At 38.7% G+C, this 17500-nt stretch overlaps 2 protein-coding genes and 1 long non-coding RNA gene across 3 annotated transcripts in view; 2 read left to right on the top strand and 1 right to left on the bottom strand.

Moving 5' to 3' along the window:
- The window catches only part of LOC109056275 (cold-inducible RNA-binding protein-like), a gene marked incomplete at its 3' end in the record, with an annotated part of 2767 nt that extends 701 nt beyond the window's left edge, over window positions 1-2066 (top strand). The window contains exons 2-5 of the mRNA XM_042719200.1: window positions 73-178; window positions 288-394; window positions 1716-1860; window positions 1963-2066. Of these exons, the coding sequence (XP_042575134.1) occupies window positions 79-178; window positions 288-394; window positions 1716-1860; window positions 1963-2066 (456 nt within the window). The remainder of the gene's footprint in view (window positions 1-72; window positions 179-287; window positions 395-1715; window positions 1861-1962) is intronic.
- Window positions 2067-2094: 28 nt separating this feature from the next.
- Window positions 2095-3801, top strand: LOC109056273. Its single transcript, XR_002012096.2, has 2 exons — window positions 2095-2641; window positions 3102-3801. It is a non-coding gene; the product is annotated as an uncharacterized LOC109056273 (long non-coding RNA).
- Window positions 3802-11460: 7659 nt separating this feature from the next.
- The window catches only part of LOC109056272 (NADH dehydrogenase [ubiquinone] 1 alpha subcomplex subunit 13), a 6399-nt gene continuing 359 nt past the window's right edge, over window positions 11461-17500 (bottom strand). The window contains exons 2-7 of the mRNA XM_042719148.1: window positions 16266-16287; window positions 15135-15213; window positions 14990-15061; window positions 13614-13683; window positions 12547-12656; window positions 11461-11580 (exon numbers count right to left, since the gene is read on the bottom strand). Coding sequence (XP_042575082.1) covers window positions 11571-11580; window positions 12547-12656; window positions 13614-13683; window positions 14990-15061; window positions 15135-15213; window positions 16266-16287 — 363 coding nt within the window. The 3' untranslated portion in view covers window positions 11461-11570. The remainder of the gene's footprint in view (window positions 11581-12546; window positions 12657-13613; window positions 13684-14989; window positions 15062-15134; window positions 15214-16265; window positions 16288-17500) is intronic.

Genomic DNA, 17500 nt, shown 5'->3' on the forward strand with positions numbered 1-17500 from the left:
GCTTATTGGCTCGATATGAGATGTTTAGAGCTGTAATGTAACGTGTTTTATTGATCTCTTGTGTGTTTCTAGCTCAGAATGTCTGACGAGGGGAAGCTGTTTGTCGGCGGTCTGAGTTTCGATACCACCGAACAGTCGCTAGAGGACGCCTTCTCCAAATATGGCGTCATCACCAACGGTGAGTAGCCAATCACTGCCGCGCTCTGCTGCCGCGCTGCTTCGGATTGGTTCCGGCGCTGACTGCGCTTTGCATAAGCCGCTCATTATAATAATGTGTCTGTTTTCAGTTCACGTGGCCAGGAACCGAGAAACCAACAGATCCAGAGGATTCGGTTTCGTGACCTTCGAGAATCCAGACGATGCGAAGGACGCGCTTGAAGGAATGAATGGAAAGGTTCGTTACGGAGTCGCTTGGTTTCATTTGGGTTCAAATTGGGGGCGGGAGTTCCTGCTCTTTAGAGAGTCGGTTCATTTGACTCGGTTCAGCAGTGAGAACCGACTCCCGAACGGTTGAGTTTAGTTCCACTTCTGGCTTTTGATTCAGCCAAAGTCAATAATTGTACAAGCTGTAACTGGTACGTGTCTCTAAATTATTTATTGTAGAATTGCTGAAACTTGAGGGGGTGGTATTTGAAGGCCTGAATAACTTGCATCATAAAACGATTGAGTTATGTATAAAAACATGAATGGTTTGTAAAATTATTGGTAATATTTAATTTCAGTTTTTGTAAGTGGAGCCTGAATAACTTTGTATAGAAACATGAATGTATGGTGGAGAAAAATTGATATCAAGTAGGCTTTTTTTTAAAAAAACCTGAATGTTTGAGTGAACTAATACCAATAATGCAAAACAGCGTCACCATAGATTTAGTTTTATTTATAAGCGGTGTAACTGACATGTTTAGAATTTATTTTTTTTTTTATTTTATTTTTTTTTAACCCAGCTCAAAGATGCTAATGGTTAGATGGTTAGGTTGTAAAGTTATAAACTTTTTTATGGTGTTTTTTTTTTTTTTAAAAAGTGCACAATTGCGCAAAAAAAAGTGTTAGGGAGTGACAGATTTAGATTATTGAACACTTACTTTAAAATGCTGTGATGGCTCTACTCACACCTAGCTATAAGAGACGGAGTATTTCCTGATCATAAATATAGGGGTGTGGTTAAATCCGTCTCGGCCAATAGACTGAAACACTGTTTCAGTAGTGACATGAGATGCGGGATTTTTTTTTTTTTGGGTTTGGTTGAGTGATTTTTTTTTTTTAACTTTTATAAATATGTAACTTTAACTAACTTTTTAAAATGCTAAAATTTTAAATTACAATAAAATATAATTTTAACTAACTTTAAAATGATAACATTTTAAATAACCTCAATGAAGAAAAATGCAGATTGTCAATATCAGTTTCATAAAGTGTTTAGTTTAGGATTAAATGTTGTTCTTTGTCTCTATAGATAATAGAATGATCCTGCCTTCAGGGCAAAAAGTGTTTTTAACATTTTTAAACTTCTTATTCTAACATTAAAAGATCTCTAAAGGTGTGTTTAGGGCCGTTGTGCTTTGACGCAGTATGTCAAACGAACTAAAACCGACAGCACAATATCATTTAATCCCCTTTTAGTCAAATATTTTAAGCGTTTTTAACAGCATTGATCATTTGTTCTCAAATTGGTCCGGTCGCTGGTTCAGATGTTCATGACTGTGTTTCTCCTGTAGTCTGTGGACGGCCGGACGATCCGTGTGGACGAGGCTGGGAAGGGCGGCGGCGGTGGAGGCCGGTCCGGCGGTGGATCCTACAGAGGTGGAGGAGGACGAGGAGGTGGAGGCGGAGGCTTCTTCAGAGGCGGCCGAGGAAGAGGAGGTTCGAGAGGTGCTGCTCTGTCAGCAGTGTTGTGTCCTCTTCACATTCAGGGTTTTGGTGTCTAGTTGAGACGCTCAGTGTTGTGGTGTCTTGCTCTTTGAGGCGGGGGCGGCTATGGTGGTGGAGACCGCAGTTATGGGAGTGACCGAAGCTACTGCGGCGGTGGAGGATATAAGAGTGGTCGTTGTGGTGAAAGTGTGGTTGTTTGCTGTGTCGGGTTGGGCATGTACAGGTGTGTGTTACTGCAGATACACCTGCGATCGAATCATGTCTTCAGATTGCAACCAAAACCATAAGCTTTAATGTCAAGTACTTATGCAAACTTTAGAACACCAATTACTGAAATAAATACACGAGACTGGTTTTATTCTGTTGTCTTGTGTAGTTTAACAACATTTGTACTGTTTTAAAGTTAATAGTGTGTGCAAATAAGTGTTACATAAATCTAAAGTTAATGCATTGGTTTAAACTGATTACTAAATATTGAGTCAGCATAATGCATGACTTCAGTTTTATTTATAAATTAGCTAGAAAGCCATGCATTACTTCTGCAACTTTATCTACATTTTGCATAAACTGTAAAGTGATGATTTCAGTCCGTCTGTGTTCTGGTGACTGTATGCAGTTCTCTTTAACACTGCCTCGTGATCCGTGCACTAACAGATCAGTCTGTGATCGTCTTTCTCTGGGTGCGAGTCTAACCTGCTGCTCTCTTGTTGTTTCAGGAGTTCTGGTTACGGTGATCGCGGCAGCTCTTACAGAGATGGTTATGATAGTTATGGTACGTATTAGCTTCCTCGGCTCTAAACCCCCATATAAGCATGTCGGCTGTGCTCGTGTCACCGCAGACGAGTCAAACCGGCTTTTCTAGAACTGTGGGGTGAGTTAGTCACGACTCGGTTTAACTACGTACCTCTTGTGTTTTTTGTTAGTTTTTTTTTCTTTCGTTTTGTTTTTGTATGCATACAATAAACCTAAAAAGCTTTGAAATGGCCCAGTTTTAATTTGGATTTAAAAAGTGTCCGGCCCCGTAATCTGACTAGTCACATACTGCAGAGAATGGAATCTGAATCGGGTGGATAGAGTCGTGATCCGCCGAGGCCTGACCGTCCACGTCTGCCCGATTGCTCTCCTGACCCAGCCCACTCGATCTCGTTTGATTAGTGGGTTAGAGGAGGGGATGTCTGTCTTAAACCTGTTGAGATGCTTGAGTGTCTTCATGTGTGATACTTCCTCCTCAGCTGTACAAGACTAGAACCCAAGACCCGACGCGTCAGCGGCCGAGCGTTTCTAAAGACTCATGGATCTGTTCTCGGATTTGTTGTAGCTGTTCTCCCTGTTTCTGTTCTGTTCTTGTATTCTGAGGGAAAGGCCGCTTTCTGTTCACCGGCTATGAATGAATGAATGAATATCGACGGGTTCCTCTTCTGCCTCGTTTGAAACCTTAAACTCATCCCGAGCCTCACTGTCATGTTAGCGCTCACTGTGCTTCTGTGGGCCGTCTGGAGAGCCACGCGCTCCTCTGTTTGTTACTGATGCGCAGCTGCTGTCATGTTAAGAGCACGGCTCCTTCTGTTAGCTGTAAGCCAATGATCTGTCCATGTCCCGTATCCAAAAAGTCACTTCCTTTCAGGCTGGTGAGCTGCGCATCGGACGGCTGGCACCGGCGCTGCGGTTCTTGAGCCTTGCTGAGGTATCTGTGTCGCTGCTCCTCGCATCCTGCATTTTAACCATGGACTCTTGACTAATATATCTCTCTCTATCAATCATTCACTTGAAAGAGAACCAGAAATTGTTAACAGTGCTCCACAACTGGGAAAGAAATCCTTGTGCTCTTGTTTCCTTTGTATGAAAATTTGACTCACTATTTTTGTTTTTTAATTTTTTTTGCTTTTCAATTGTGGCTTCATGGAGCCTATTAAACGAAACCATTTGTTCAAACGCTTTGAATTCTGTTGTGCCTTTCAAAATCTACAAGAGTGTGGGGGGGGGATGAGTCTCAATCATGTGCAGGTCACATTTCACCACAAAACCATTGAGTTATCAGAAGTTGCAGGAAGTGTTTAAAATAAATGTAGCACATTTGTAGCTTTTTTTTTTTTTTTTTTTTTTTTTTTTTTTTTTTTTTTTTTTAAACTCTAGTTCTACATTTAGCTGCAGGTATATTATATTTAATGCTTTAAATGATTTATTTTGAGGGGTGTTCATAAAGGATAGTTCTCAAACTCAGTTGTAGTGCAGAACCTGATGAAGAATGTTGAGATCAAATAGTTTTGACTTCCATTAAATGGACAAATACAACTGAAGTCAATGATAACCGAAGTGTTTGGTCACCAGCATTTTTATAGATTAGACCTCATTTGGAATAAGATGAAGGCAAGTGAATTTAATTCTTGGGTGAACTGTAGTAAGAGTATCCTAAAGGATCAGAAATGGGTTTAATTTTCTAGTTTCCTGTTGGCTTAGTTTAAATGTGTTCATATGAGATCAGTCTCTACAGAACTGAGGTTTTAGCACTGCATGTTACTTCCAGTGAGAAGAATAGATGTTTAAACTCATGTGATCTTAATGTCTATCATCTAATAAATGGTTATTAAAATACAAGTAGTCCATTAACAGCTAAACATGAAGAACACAAGAATTCTGAACCAAAGAGTCTGTGTTTGGCTTTGAAGACTAATGGGGTTTGTTACTAAAGTTTTGCACCGTGCTAACAGTAATAGAGTTGATGTTGCATGACTGCCTGATGTTCACATGAAATAGAAGAACGGAGTTTAACAGTAAAGAATGACTTTAGTGGAGTAGAGTGAGTTATTGAGTGTGTTTCACCCAAACATTGAACCCAAGTGCTCCGGATGAGTTTCCTCGAAGCGTTGCATCTCCTGAAGTGACTCCTGACTCTGGCTGCTCTGTTCGTTAGCTGTGTGCGCGAGGTAACCTTCCTTTGCTCTCCTGTTCACTTCTTTCAGTATTTGTTGCTCCGCAGCACAGAGCTAAAGTCCTCTCAGATGTTATATTCACACTCATGCACTGCCAGCCATCTAGAAACACCTTTAATTAAACCTTGTCTCACCAACACATTTACTCTCACCACTGTAGTGCAATCTGAGAAACGCCAAAGTAGTTCCAAAGCCGCTGTAGCTAGTTGTGCACTGCTGTCTGATTCCTGCGTGCGAGTGTTTGCTGTTCAGTGATCTCTCTCTGGTTTTGTTCAGGTTGAGTTCCCAGCAGAAGCCGTCCGGGGTTCGAGGAGGATGAACGGCGTTTGTTCCTCTGAAGGTGAAGCGTGAGGTTGGTGGAACGTCTGGTGATCTCGTACTGAAGGCTTGACCGGTGTTTGTGATCTGATCTGGTTTCTAGTGTAGAGGATGAAGCCGAGGACCTGCTGTGATTGAAGGAGGTTCACGAACATCTGATGGGCATTTAGCAGATGCTTTTATCCAAAGACACTTAGAAATGATGACAGAAGCAATCAAAACCAGCACGAGAGCTGTGATAAGTGTTAGCAGCACATATAGACTATAAATAAAATCCTTCTAGAAGTTACACTGGATTCAGCTCGTTTTCTGTCAGTCAGCAGAGGTTGTGTGTTCCCTTCTGGAGCTGTTTAGTTAACATTAATGCATTGTTAATGAGCTCATGTTTATTAAATAATCTTAACAGATGCTAGTTTTAATTTAGTACATGTTGAAATTAACATTAATGATTTAGAAGAAAACTAATTTATTTTTTATAAAGTGTGTCCTGGGTTTCACAGATCTGAGCTTATGGTCCGTTTGTAAATGGAAACATTGTAAATGTACATTCTTTAAATAATTGTGACTCAATAAACAGAGCGATCACACTGGTGTGCTTTAATCAGGAGTTTGTTTTGAAATGCTTTTATTTTGTTCAAAGCGGCACAAAGTCACACACCAGACAGAAATGACCAGCCTGCAAAAAATAGCTTCTGAAGTTCTCGCTACGCTGTATTAAAACTAAATATTGGATTCAGTTTCTGTGGAAACTTGTTTTCCTTCAATTAGGAGAGAGTTTTGTATTTATTTTTGAAACATAAAATAAAAAAGGGGAAAATATATATATATATATATCTTTAAAAATCTTTAAAGGATTCAAGATAAATTCATTTACTTACCTTCCACTTCCACATCTCTGTGTTCTGTTAAACACAAGGAAGATGTGTTGAGAAGTGCTGGAGCAGCTGATGAGCACCAGAGACTCCACAGAAGATGAGCTTCAGTGATCTGACTTCAGCTGGAAAATGACTCTTTGTTCTCGTGTTACTGACAAACTATTTCCTGTTTAATACTGTAGACTTGTATAAAGCTGTATAGAAATAAAGAGGACTTTAGGAGGGAAACAAATACTGTGGAAGTCAATTGTGCTCATCAACTATTCGAATACCAATGTTTTTCAAAATATCATGTTCTGTGTTCAACAGAAGAAACTCTACAGAGTGCAGAGAGTAAATTCATTCTGGAAGTGAAGTATCAATCAGACATTCACCTGCTTCAGTCTTCTGCTGAACTGTGTTTGATGAAGTGGATCACATCTGGAGCACAGCGTCTGTCCTGGAGGACTTGGGCAGGTCCAGCTTGTACTTCCTCTGAAGGTCAAAGGGCAGGAAGTGTGATCCGGAGAAACCAGAAGCGCAGGACTGATCCGGTCTGAGCTGGACTCGTCTGCATCACACACACATTACCACCACACTGGAGCCTCATTTAGAGAATGTGAAGAAACATCCTAAATTTGATCTAACTATCATCTCTCAAATACATTTACATTTAGTCATTTTAGAGACGCTTTTATCCAAAGTGACTTACAAACAGAGGCAAACAGACACAGGAAGTGCTAGTCATACCAAGGTTTAGACATTGTTCAAATAAGTACAGATGTGAAATCTACCAATCATACATGATCTTGAACATGATCTTGCTTTGCCTTGTAAATGACTCTTAATTGATGTCATTAACATTTAAGACCCTGGAGCACAAAACCAGTCATAATCACTAGTCTGAAAGCTGAATAAATGATCTCTCCATTGATGTATGGTTTGTTAGGAGGACAATATTTGTCTGAGATACAACTATTTGAAAATCTGGAATCTGAGGGAGCAAAAAAATCTAAATATTGAGAAAATCATCTTTAAAGTTGTTCAAATGAAGTTCTTAGCAATGCATATTACTAATCAAAAATTAAGTTTTGATATATTTATGGTAGGAAGTTTACTAAATATCTTCATGAACATGATCTTAATATCCTAATGATTTTTGTCATAAAAGAGAAATGTATAATTGTGACCCATACAATGTATTGTTGTGTATTGCTACAAACATACCTGTGCTACTGATGACTGCTTCTGTGCTGCAGGGACACAGATATAAAAGATCAGTCATTTAATTTTGTATTGAAGCGCATGCACAGTCTAAGATAGAGCGTATGAACGCTTTATAATGAATTTACTGCCCAGGGCCTGTATTCACAAAACACCTTGAGGCTAAAAGTAGCTCATAACTCTCTGATTTAGGAGAAAATCTTACTAATAATGAGCGTCAGTCCTAAATTGAGGACCATAAGTATTTGCTCTAAGAGTGTTTGAGAACTAAAACTAGCTCCTAAATCTGTGAACGGTCAGGAGCAGTGAAGATCAGATCACAAACTATCCTGAAACAGCTGAACGCAAACATTGTACAAACATCTGACGATCAGCTTTTAAACAGCGATCACCTTTGGTTTCGGAGGTTCTCCCGAGTCCAGATTCTGCTGTGATTATCCGCTGGTTTTCATTAAGCAGCTGCGCGAGAACTACAGATCTTCTTCTGTCTAGTTTGATTTTATGTTTGCATGTCTTCTATCAGCCATCATCACTCCAATCTGTTCATTAAAAGGCTGTTTATTTGCACTCATTTGTTTACAAGAAGCATACAGGCTGACAACGACCTGAATATAAACAGATACATTATATTGTTTAATTAGAGACACTTAGCCTGCATTTTAAAACCTTTATTTGAATATGGAAACATAGTATCATGCTCTACAATGTTTCTATGAATAAATCAGCTATCAGCCAATCATAGTTAATAAGCATGCTGACATCATCCATAGCAACAAGCTCAGCCCCGCCCCCTCTCTGTTCCTCAGTACAGGTTTAGGTTTAAGAGAAAACTCTGAGTGGTAAGATAAAATGTTTTATTAATACAGGCCCAGGAGTGTTTTATAATTATTGCTTGAAAGTGTGTCCCAACAGTCGCTTTAAATCAAATTTGAGTAGATTTTTATATATATTAGCACTAAAAGTTTTTTTTTTTGATTTTCATGAAGAGTACAGTAGAAATGTACTACAGTAAAATGCTGTAGGTTACTGTGGTAAAGCGGTAACTAAATACTTTTTTTAGTGCTTTTAAGAACTTTCTCTCATGTTTCCCCTTGAAGTAGGAGAACAGAAGTTTCTCTCTTCAAAAAACTTCTTTTGGTAGCACTTTATTTTACAGTCCTGTTTCTGCATGTGTACTATAATAAATACAATAACTGGGTAATAACAAGGTACTAACCCTAAACCTAGCCATGCACTTACCTTATCTATCCAGGACTTTGGGAAGAACACAGTAAGAGCATGCACTCTGAAAACAAAACACTTTCTCTCTTTACAAATAAATCAGATTCTCTCAGATGTCCCTCGGCGGCTCCAGACTGGGTTTGCTGAGCTCAGAGGGCAGTCCATCAGGTCCTGATGAAGGAGCGTTTGAGGACGTATTCCTGTCTCTCACACACACACACACACACACATCCGTCAGTCTCAGAGATCACAGACGCAGAGTGAAGCCTCTCACACACACACACAACCGTTCTGATTAATCTCAACCTTACGCAGGCTATCTCTCACCATTCTAGAAAATATATATATATATATATATATGAAATAAAGTTCAATTCAGAATTTGAAGTTTACATCTTGCAAGTTAGTTTTTTTTTTGCTTCTGTCATGAAATAAACAATTTAAACCAGTGCTGTCAAACGATTAATCGCATCCAAAATAAACGTTTTTGTTTACATGCTATATGTGTGTGTACTGTGTATATTTATTATCTATATATAAATACACACACACAGAGTATATATTGAAAATATTTACATGTATATATATTTATATTCTTATATAATATATAAACATAACATATTTTTCTTAAATATATACATGCATGTGTTTGTATTTATATATACATAATAAATATGCACATTGCAAAACTGATCTTACTCAGTATGTTTGTCTTGTTTTCTAGAACAAATATCTAAACATTCTTGAATCAAAATGCATTTATTTGACGGTGAAATAACAAGATATTATGTCTTGTTTTCTGAAAAAAAAAGTTAGTTTTTGCTTAAAACAAGTAAAAATATCTGCAAATGGGGTGAGAAAAATAATTTATTTTAGCTTTTGAATTAAGATTATTTGTCTTATCCCATTAGCGGATATTTTTGCTTGTTTTAAGCAAACTAACATGATTTTGATTATTTCTTTTAGAAAACAGACTTAAAATCTTCAGTTATTTCACCTGTCCACTAAATACATCTTGATTAAAGAATGTTTAGATATTAGTTCTAGAAAACAAGACAAACATACTGAGTAAGATCAGTTTTTGCAGAGTACAGCATACACACATATTTTATGTAAACAACTTTTTTTTTTGAGTTTAGAAGAGAATTGTCCATCTCACTATTCTGAATTAATTTAGCACTTCTGAATTATATATATAGTGATTCTGATTAAAGATCACATATCTTGCAAGTCTGCGTTATATATCTCACAATTCTGAACGATGTGTCTTTCAGTTCTGAATTATTAATTTCACAATTCTGAATATCTCGCAACTCTGAATCATATTCTCACAGTTCTTCTGAATTATACTTCCTGCGGTTAACTCTTTTATGTCTTGCCATTCTGACGTCTATATTCAGAATGATAAAGCTTCAGTCTATAGTTCAGTCCTGTTTCCAGTATTTGAGTAAATGACTGAAGAACGAGCATCATACAGAGCAGCTGAAGACCTCTGCGATGCTCAGCGTCTCAGCATCTCTGTCAGCTGTTGCCTTCGGAAACCATGAGCGCTTAGCAACTCCGTCTCCATGGCGACCGCCTCCTCTTTACTGCAAAACATAAATAAATGAGTCAAGATGAACTCGAGATGAAACGATCAGAACCAAGACAAGTTAGAGAGACCTGAGGAAAGAGCGGATATGAAGGACACAGCTGAGCTCTCACATGGAGTCCAGGGATTGTAGAAACGTGTTTCTGTCATGTTTTCAAGTACAGATGTCTGAAGATTCCTGAATCCAGACACATTTACTGAAGAAGCTAAATGACGTAAGATCTGAGTCATGGTTTTATGAGTTTATGATTTAAACAAGAACAAATATCTGCACTGGGGTGAGACACAAAACTTGTTTTACCTTTGAGTTGTTGATTTTTCTGACTCCACTGGCAGACATGTTTTATTGTTTTAAGCATAAACTCACTTCAATTTGATCCTTTTTTACAAGACTGATTATCAAGTCATGTTGCATCTCCAGTAAATCTGTCTTGATTTAAGAATCTTTAGATATTTGATTTGTACTGGAAAACAAGACAGAACACTGAGGAAGAGATTCATGGTTTTTGTGACACTGGCCCACAAAACCACAAAAAAATGTGTGTGTGTGTGTGTGTGTAAGTAAGAGAGTGTGAGAGAGATAGTGTGTGTGTGTGTGTGTGTTACCTGAGCTCGTGCACACTCTCCTGACTGCTGCTGTTCTGAAAGCAGATGAACAGAGTTTGTGTTTGTGTCTCGAGCTGAAGACGCAGCTGCTGATTGGAGGGTCTGTTGTGCGGACAGCCAATCACAGCGCCGCAGGAGCGGGAGGAGGCCGCTGATTGGCTGACGCGATCCCTCACACAGAACCGACAGGATCTCATGACAGCGCTGTTTACAGTATCATGTCTTTATGAATTATGATAATAATACTCTGTGCACCGATGCGGCCTTCACGCAAATGAGAAGATATTATTATTAAATATGAAACAGGAAATGCAAATCCTGAAGACATTATAGTTTTTATCAATATTTTGTTCATAAAACTGAGTTTACAAACTTCTTGCAGAAATATAGACATGTAAGAAATATCTTTTTGTATTTAGTTCTGCCAACAACATGGGATCTTTACATATTTCCTATAAGAAATAATAAAATTCCACTCATCGACCCGTAATTTTTTTTTTTATATATAAATTCTTAAGGTAGACAATTTTTTTTACAATTATTTTTATTATATTTATAACTGTAAATAACTAAATATTATTTTTATGCATGCATGTTTGAATGCATGATGATTGTAACAGTAAATAAATTAATAATCAAACACACGATACACTCACGCTGCGACGCATTAAGCATCTGCTCATAATTCTCCAGGGTTTGATTCACAAACAGACACATCACAAAGGTTTGGGGCCAAAGCTTCAGGTGAAATAAATGCACAAACTCCAGTTCTGCTCGTGTAGAGGAACAGCTCTGACTTTCAGAGCGATTGAGAATAAAAGCAGAGACCAGGAAAGACACAAGAGTGTTTGAGAGGAAGAGAAATCATATTTAATATGGGAACATTTACAATGTGAACACAGCAAAACACGGCTAAGGCTGGAAACGCTGCAGAAGGGCATGCTGGGATAGCTGGAGTCACACGTACCTAGGGTTGAGAATCAAAAATCAATTCCAATTCCAGAATCAGATACTTGTTATAAAATTAAAATTTCAGTTCCTGTGTGTGCATCTTTTATTTTTAGCTGTTAAAGATGTATTTGTCTTTGAATCATTCATTCAAGAGATTCATTCAAAACACTGATTCATCCAGCAATGAAACGAGTGAATCTTTGAATCATTCCAATCAGAAAATCCATGAGATCTTGTTTACTTGTCTAATATTTTTTTTCTTCAGAATTGTGAGAGAACTACAACCCCTATTTACAAATAGTAATAATAAAAAGTCTGAATTTATCCAGAGTTGTGCAGCTCTATATTACACACAAACCGAGTCCAGTTCTGATGCAGCAGCCTGATGTGTTCAGCAGCAATTACAAGTTTTACAAAAAGAGACACAGAATATCTGTGTCCCTGCAGCACAGAAGCAGTCATCAGTATCACAGGTGTATTTGTAGAAATAGACAACAATACATTGTATGAGTCAAAATTATACATTTCTCTTTTATGACAAAAATCATTAGGATATTAAGATCATGTTTCATGAAGATATTTAGTAAATTTCCTACCGTAAATATATCAAAACTTAATTTTTGATTAGTAATATGCATTGCTAAGAGCTTCATTTGAACAACTTTATAGATGATTTTCTCAATATTTAGACTTTTTTTTTTTATTATTTAGATTTTTTTGCTCCCTCAGATTCCAGATTTTCAGATAGTTGTATCTCAGACAAATATTGTCCTCCTAACAAACCATACACCAGTTTATTTATTATTTTTTTGATGTTGTGTTGATGTATGCTTTAAAAACATTGACCCTCATGACTGGTTTGTGCTCCAGGGTCACAGATGTTTGATATCCAAATCTTTGACTTGATTTTTTTTTTTTTAACCACACTGGGATGTAAACTGGGAATTAATGAAACTGAAACAATACTCGGCTCCAGACGTACCACAGGAAGCCGAACTTCTTGCGCAGCATCTCCTCGCGCGGCCGCAGGTTAAACAGCTCCTCTGTGAGCGGAGACACCCACCGATCCGTGTGGAACACACTCTCACCCACCTGAAACACACACACACACTGAAGAACAGCTCAACACACACACACCTGAAACACACACACACACACACACTCTCTCTCTCTCTCTGTCACACACACACACACACCTAAAACACACACACTCACACACTGAAGAACAGCTCAACACACACACACACACACACACACACACACACACTCTCTCTCTCTCTCTTACACACACACACACGACACTCTCTCTCCTCTTGTCACACACACACACACACCTAAAACACACACACTCACACACACACACACACACACACACACACACACACACACTGAAGAACAGCTCAACACACACACACTCACTCTCTCTCTGTCACACAACACACACACCACCACACTTAAACCCTCACTCTCTCTCTTACACCACACCACACACTCTCTCTCTCTGTCACACACACACACAACACTCCATCTCTTCTCTGTCACACACACACACACTCTCTCCTCTCCACACACACACACACACACACACACTCTCTCTCTGTCACACACACACACACAAAGTACGCTAAAACACCACCCACTCACACACCACACACTGAAGAAACAGCTCAAACACACACACACCATTCCACAATCAAAGTATTCCTTATTCCACAACACACACCTCTCTCTCTCTCTCTTACACACACACACAACCACACTCTCTCTCGCTCTGTCACACACACACACACACACTAAAACACACACACTCACACACACACCACACACACTGAAGAACAGCTCAACACACACCACACCACACTCTCTCTCTCTCTCACACACACACACAACACACCTAAAACAACTCCCACACACACACACCCACACACACACACAACCACACACACACACACCACACACACTCTCTCTCTCTCACCCCACACACACACACACACCGAAACACACAACTCACTCCTAAACACACACACACACACACCAACCACACAGAACCTTCCAGTCAGGAACATCTCTCATGATCACAGCCTCTTCCTCCAGATTCTCTCGCAGCATCCTCAGCGTCCTGCAGACAAACACACAGCATCTCTCATCTCGATCTCAGTCAGCAATCTGCCACAGAACGCTTCAGACGCGCTGGATATGATCAAACAGCACTCACACATTAATCACTTCATAAATCATAAAATCATAAAAAAATAAACCTCACGTTTCAGCCTTTAAATAAAGAAAAGAGAGCTGTCAAACCATTAATCACATCCAAAATAAACGTTTGTTCTTTGTGTGTGCTCTGTGTATATTATTACGTGTATATATAAATACACACCTATGCATATTAATATTTAAGAAAAATGTTACGTTTATATATTAAATATGTTCATATATAATATGAATTATTTGAACAAATACATGCATGTAAATATTTTCAATATATATACTGTATGTATGTTTTATATATACATAATGAATATATACAGTAAACACACATTATTTAAACAAAAACCTACTGTGATTAATTGTTTGAGAGCACTAGTTACTTTTTAAACTCTGCTTTACGCTGGACAGTATTTATTAATCCTGAATCGTTCAAATCGTGGTAATCACACACAGCTTTAATCATGATTAAATAATGAAACAGTAATAGAAACCCTGGGGAATTGATCATGATTTATCATCAAACTGGTAATCGTTCGATCCCTAGACGTCTGCATCGTTAGTTAATAAACACGCCCTCCTCTGTCATTGGTCACGCAGTCACAGAGCCCCGCCCCCAGACTCACAGGATTGGTCAAAACAGATCAGTGGCTTTCATATGCATGAATTTGTGCATAAAATATGTGTTCGAATACTTTTGTTTTTACAAATAATGCATGATTCACCAATAAGCAGGTGTTATGAAGGTCAATCTAACACTTTAGGAACTTTTTAAGAGAAATTAAAGTAAACACAATATGTTGATATGTTCTCTAAACAACAGATTTCCGTCACTTTTCAGTTCATTTAACAAAACATCTTGAGTATAATACAGAAATTTTTTTTTAAGATCACACTACAATAAAAAAGCTGCTCTTCGTTAGTATTTCTGTCTTGTTTTCCAAATTAAATCAAGACTGGAGATGCAGAACGACTAGCTTCTGAGAAACTAAACTACAGGATGTGAGTTTATGTTAAAACAAATAAATATCTCTCAAAAATAATCTTAATTCAAAGGAAAAACATGTTTTGATTCTGCACTGAAAGATGTTTGTCATAAACCTGATCAATTTCTGATTAAACGAGACCTGATGTCTCCAGTGAAGGAGTCGTGATTTAAGGATGTTTAGATATGTGTGCTCTCGTGATAGTTTAGTGTCTGAATGTGTGTGTCTCACCGGCGGTCGTGCTCGGCCTGCAGCAGCGGCAGTAACGCCACGCGCGCCTCCAGCTCCTCGATGTGCAGACGTCTGTCGGAGGAAGAGCGAGGGTCAGGACGCTCTCAGACTGGACACACAGACGCTCAGTGTGATGATCGCTCACCTGCGCTCGCGGTTCCAGCGGAAGAGCCTCCAGTATCCAAACACCAGGAGCCCCACGCCCACGCCGAACATACTGTACCCTGAGAACAACACACACACACACACAACATTCACAGCCACAAACAAAACAGTTCAGACATTTGTGTGTATGCACTGTGTGTGTGTGCACTGTTATTATTTAAATAAACAATAAATGAATGTATTAATGTTAAGTAGGTTTGGTTTATATTTTTATATATTATATGGTGGTGGTTGTTTATTTAGTTTATCATCAAAAAGTTGATTTATTTCATTAATTCCATTCAAAAAGTGAAACTTGTATATTATTATTCATTCATTACACACAGACTGATATATTTAAAATGTTTATTTCTTTTAATTTTGATGATTATAACTGACAACTAAGGAAAATCCCAAATTCAGTGTCTCAGAAAATTTGAATATTACTTAAGACCAATACAAAGAAATGATTTTGAAGAAATCTTGGCCAACTGAAAATCAGTTGAACATGAAAAGTATGAGCATGTACATGGCACTCAATATTTAGTCTGGGCTCCTTTCACCTGAATTACTGCAGGCAATGCGGCGTGGCATGGAGTCGATCAGTCTGTCCAAACTGCTCAGGTGTTATGAGAGCCCAGGTTGCTCTGGATGGTGGCCTCAGACACTCTTCTGCATTGCAAAAGGGTCTGGCTTATCACATCTTCCTCTTCACAATATCCCATAGATTTTCCAGGGGTTAAGGTCGGGCGAGTTTGCTGGCCAATTAAAAACAGGGATACCATGGTCCTTAAACCAGGTACTGGTAGCTTTGGCCACTGTGTGCAGGAGCCAAGTCAAATGGAAAATGACATCTGCATCTCCAATAAAAGTGTCAGGACTGCAGTGGAAGCATGAAGTCTCTAAAACTTCCTGGTATACGGCTGCGTATGACCTGGACCTCAGAAATTCACAGTGGACCAATTCCAGCAGATGACATGCCACTCCCAAACCATCACTGACTGTGCGAAACTTTACACTGGACCAAAAAGCAACTGGATGTGTGCCTCTCCTCTCTTCCTCCAGACTATGGGAACCTGATATCCAAAGGAAATGCAAAATTTACTTTCATAGAGGGTCATAGAGTCTGGACCACTCAGCAGCAGTCCAGTCCTCTTTGAAGCGAGACGCTTCTGACGCTGGTCTGTTGTTCAAGAGTGGCTTGACACAAGGAATGCTCAGCTGAAACCCATGTCTTACATACGTCTGTGTGTTGGTTCTTGAAGCACTGTACTCCAGCTGCAGTTCACTCTTTGTGAATCTCCCCCCGCCACATATTTGAAGAGGTTTTGTTTCACAATCTCTCCAGGGTGCGGCTATCCCTATTGCTTGTACACTGTTTTCTACCACATCTTTTCCTTCCCTTCTCCTCTCTATTAATGTGCTTGGACACAGAGCCAAAAGCTGAACAGCCAGCCTCTTTTTGCAATGACCTTTGGTGTCCTTGTCCTCCTTGGCCAGGTGTCACTGGTCGTCTTAACCCAACTGAAAGTCAGCAGTATTGTTCCCATGAATTGTGATAGTCTACAGCAGTGCTTCCCCAAACCTGTCCTGGAGGCCCCCTAGCCCTGCACCATTTTATATGTCTCCCTAATCAGACACACCCAGTTGATCGAATTCTTGCAGTCGATGATTGGAATCAGGTGTTTTAATTAAGAGAGACATACAAAAAGGCAGGGCAGGGGGCCTCCAGGAAGGTTTGGGAGTGCTGGTCTACAGAATAGACTCAGAGACTATTTAAAGGTCTTTGCAGGTGTTTTGAGTTAATTAAACTGATTAGAGTGTGGCACCAGGTGTCTTCAATATTGGTTTCACAATATTCTAATTTTCTGAGAATACTGAATTTGGGATTTTCCTTAGTTGTCATTTAATAATCATCAAAATTAAAAGAAATAAAACATTTGAAATATATAAGTCTGTGTGTAATGAATGAATATAATATACAAGTTTCACTTTTTGAATGAAATTAGTGAAATCAACTTTTTGGTGATATTCTAATTATATGACCAGCACCTGTGTGTGTGCATGTATTTATACATACTCGCAGTACACAGGTGTGTTGTGTAAACAAACTTTTAATTAATCGTGTCGCAGCCCGAATCTGATGTTTTCAAAGTGTCAGAATATTAAGATAAAGGTCATCTTGTGTGTTATTGTGAAGTCGATCATAAAGCAGTACTTTAACGAGGAGAAAATACAGACTAAAGCATCCGGACAAGACCTGTTTAGATTGATTCACTTCCAGGACTGCAAATCAACTTTAAAACACAATAATATTCCCAAATTTCACATAAACCTCATCTATATTGACAATTAGAGCTTCAATCA

Source organism: Cyprinus carpio, chromosome B2 (genome assembly GCF_018340385.1).
Source record: "Cyprinus carpio isolate SPL01 chromosome B2, ASM1834038v1, whole genome shotgun sequence".
In the NCBI taxonomy this organism is placed as follows: Eukaryota; Metazoa; Chordata; class Actinopteri; order Cypriniformes; family Cyprinidae; genus Cyprinus; species Cyprinus carpio.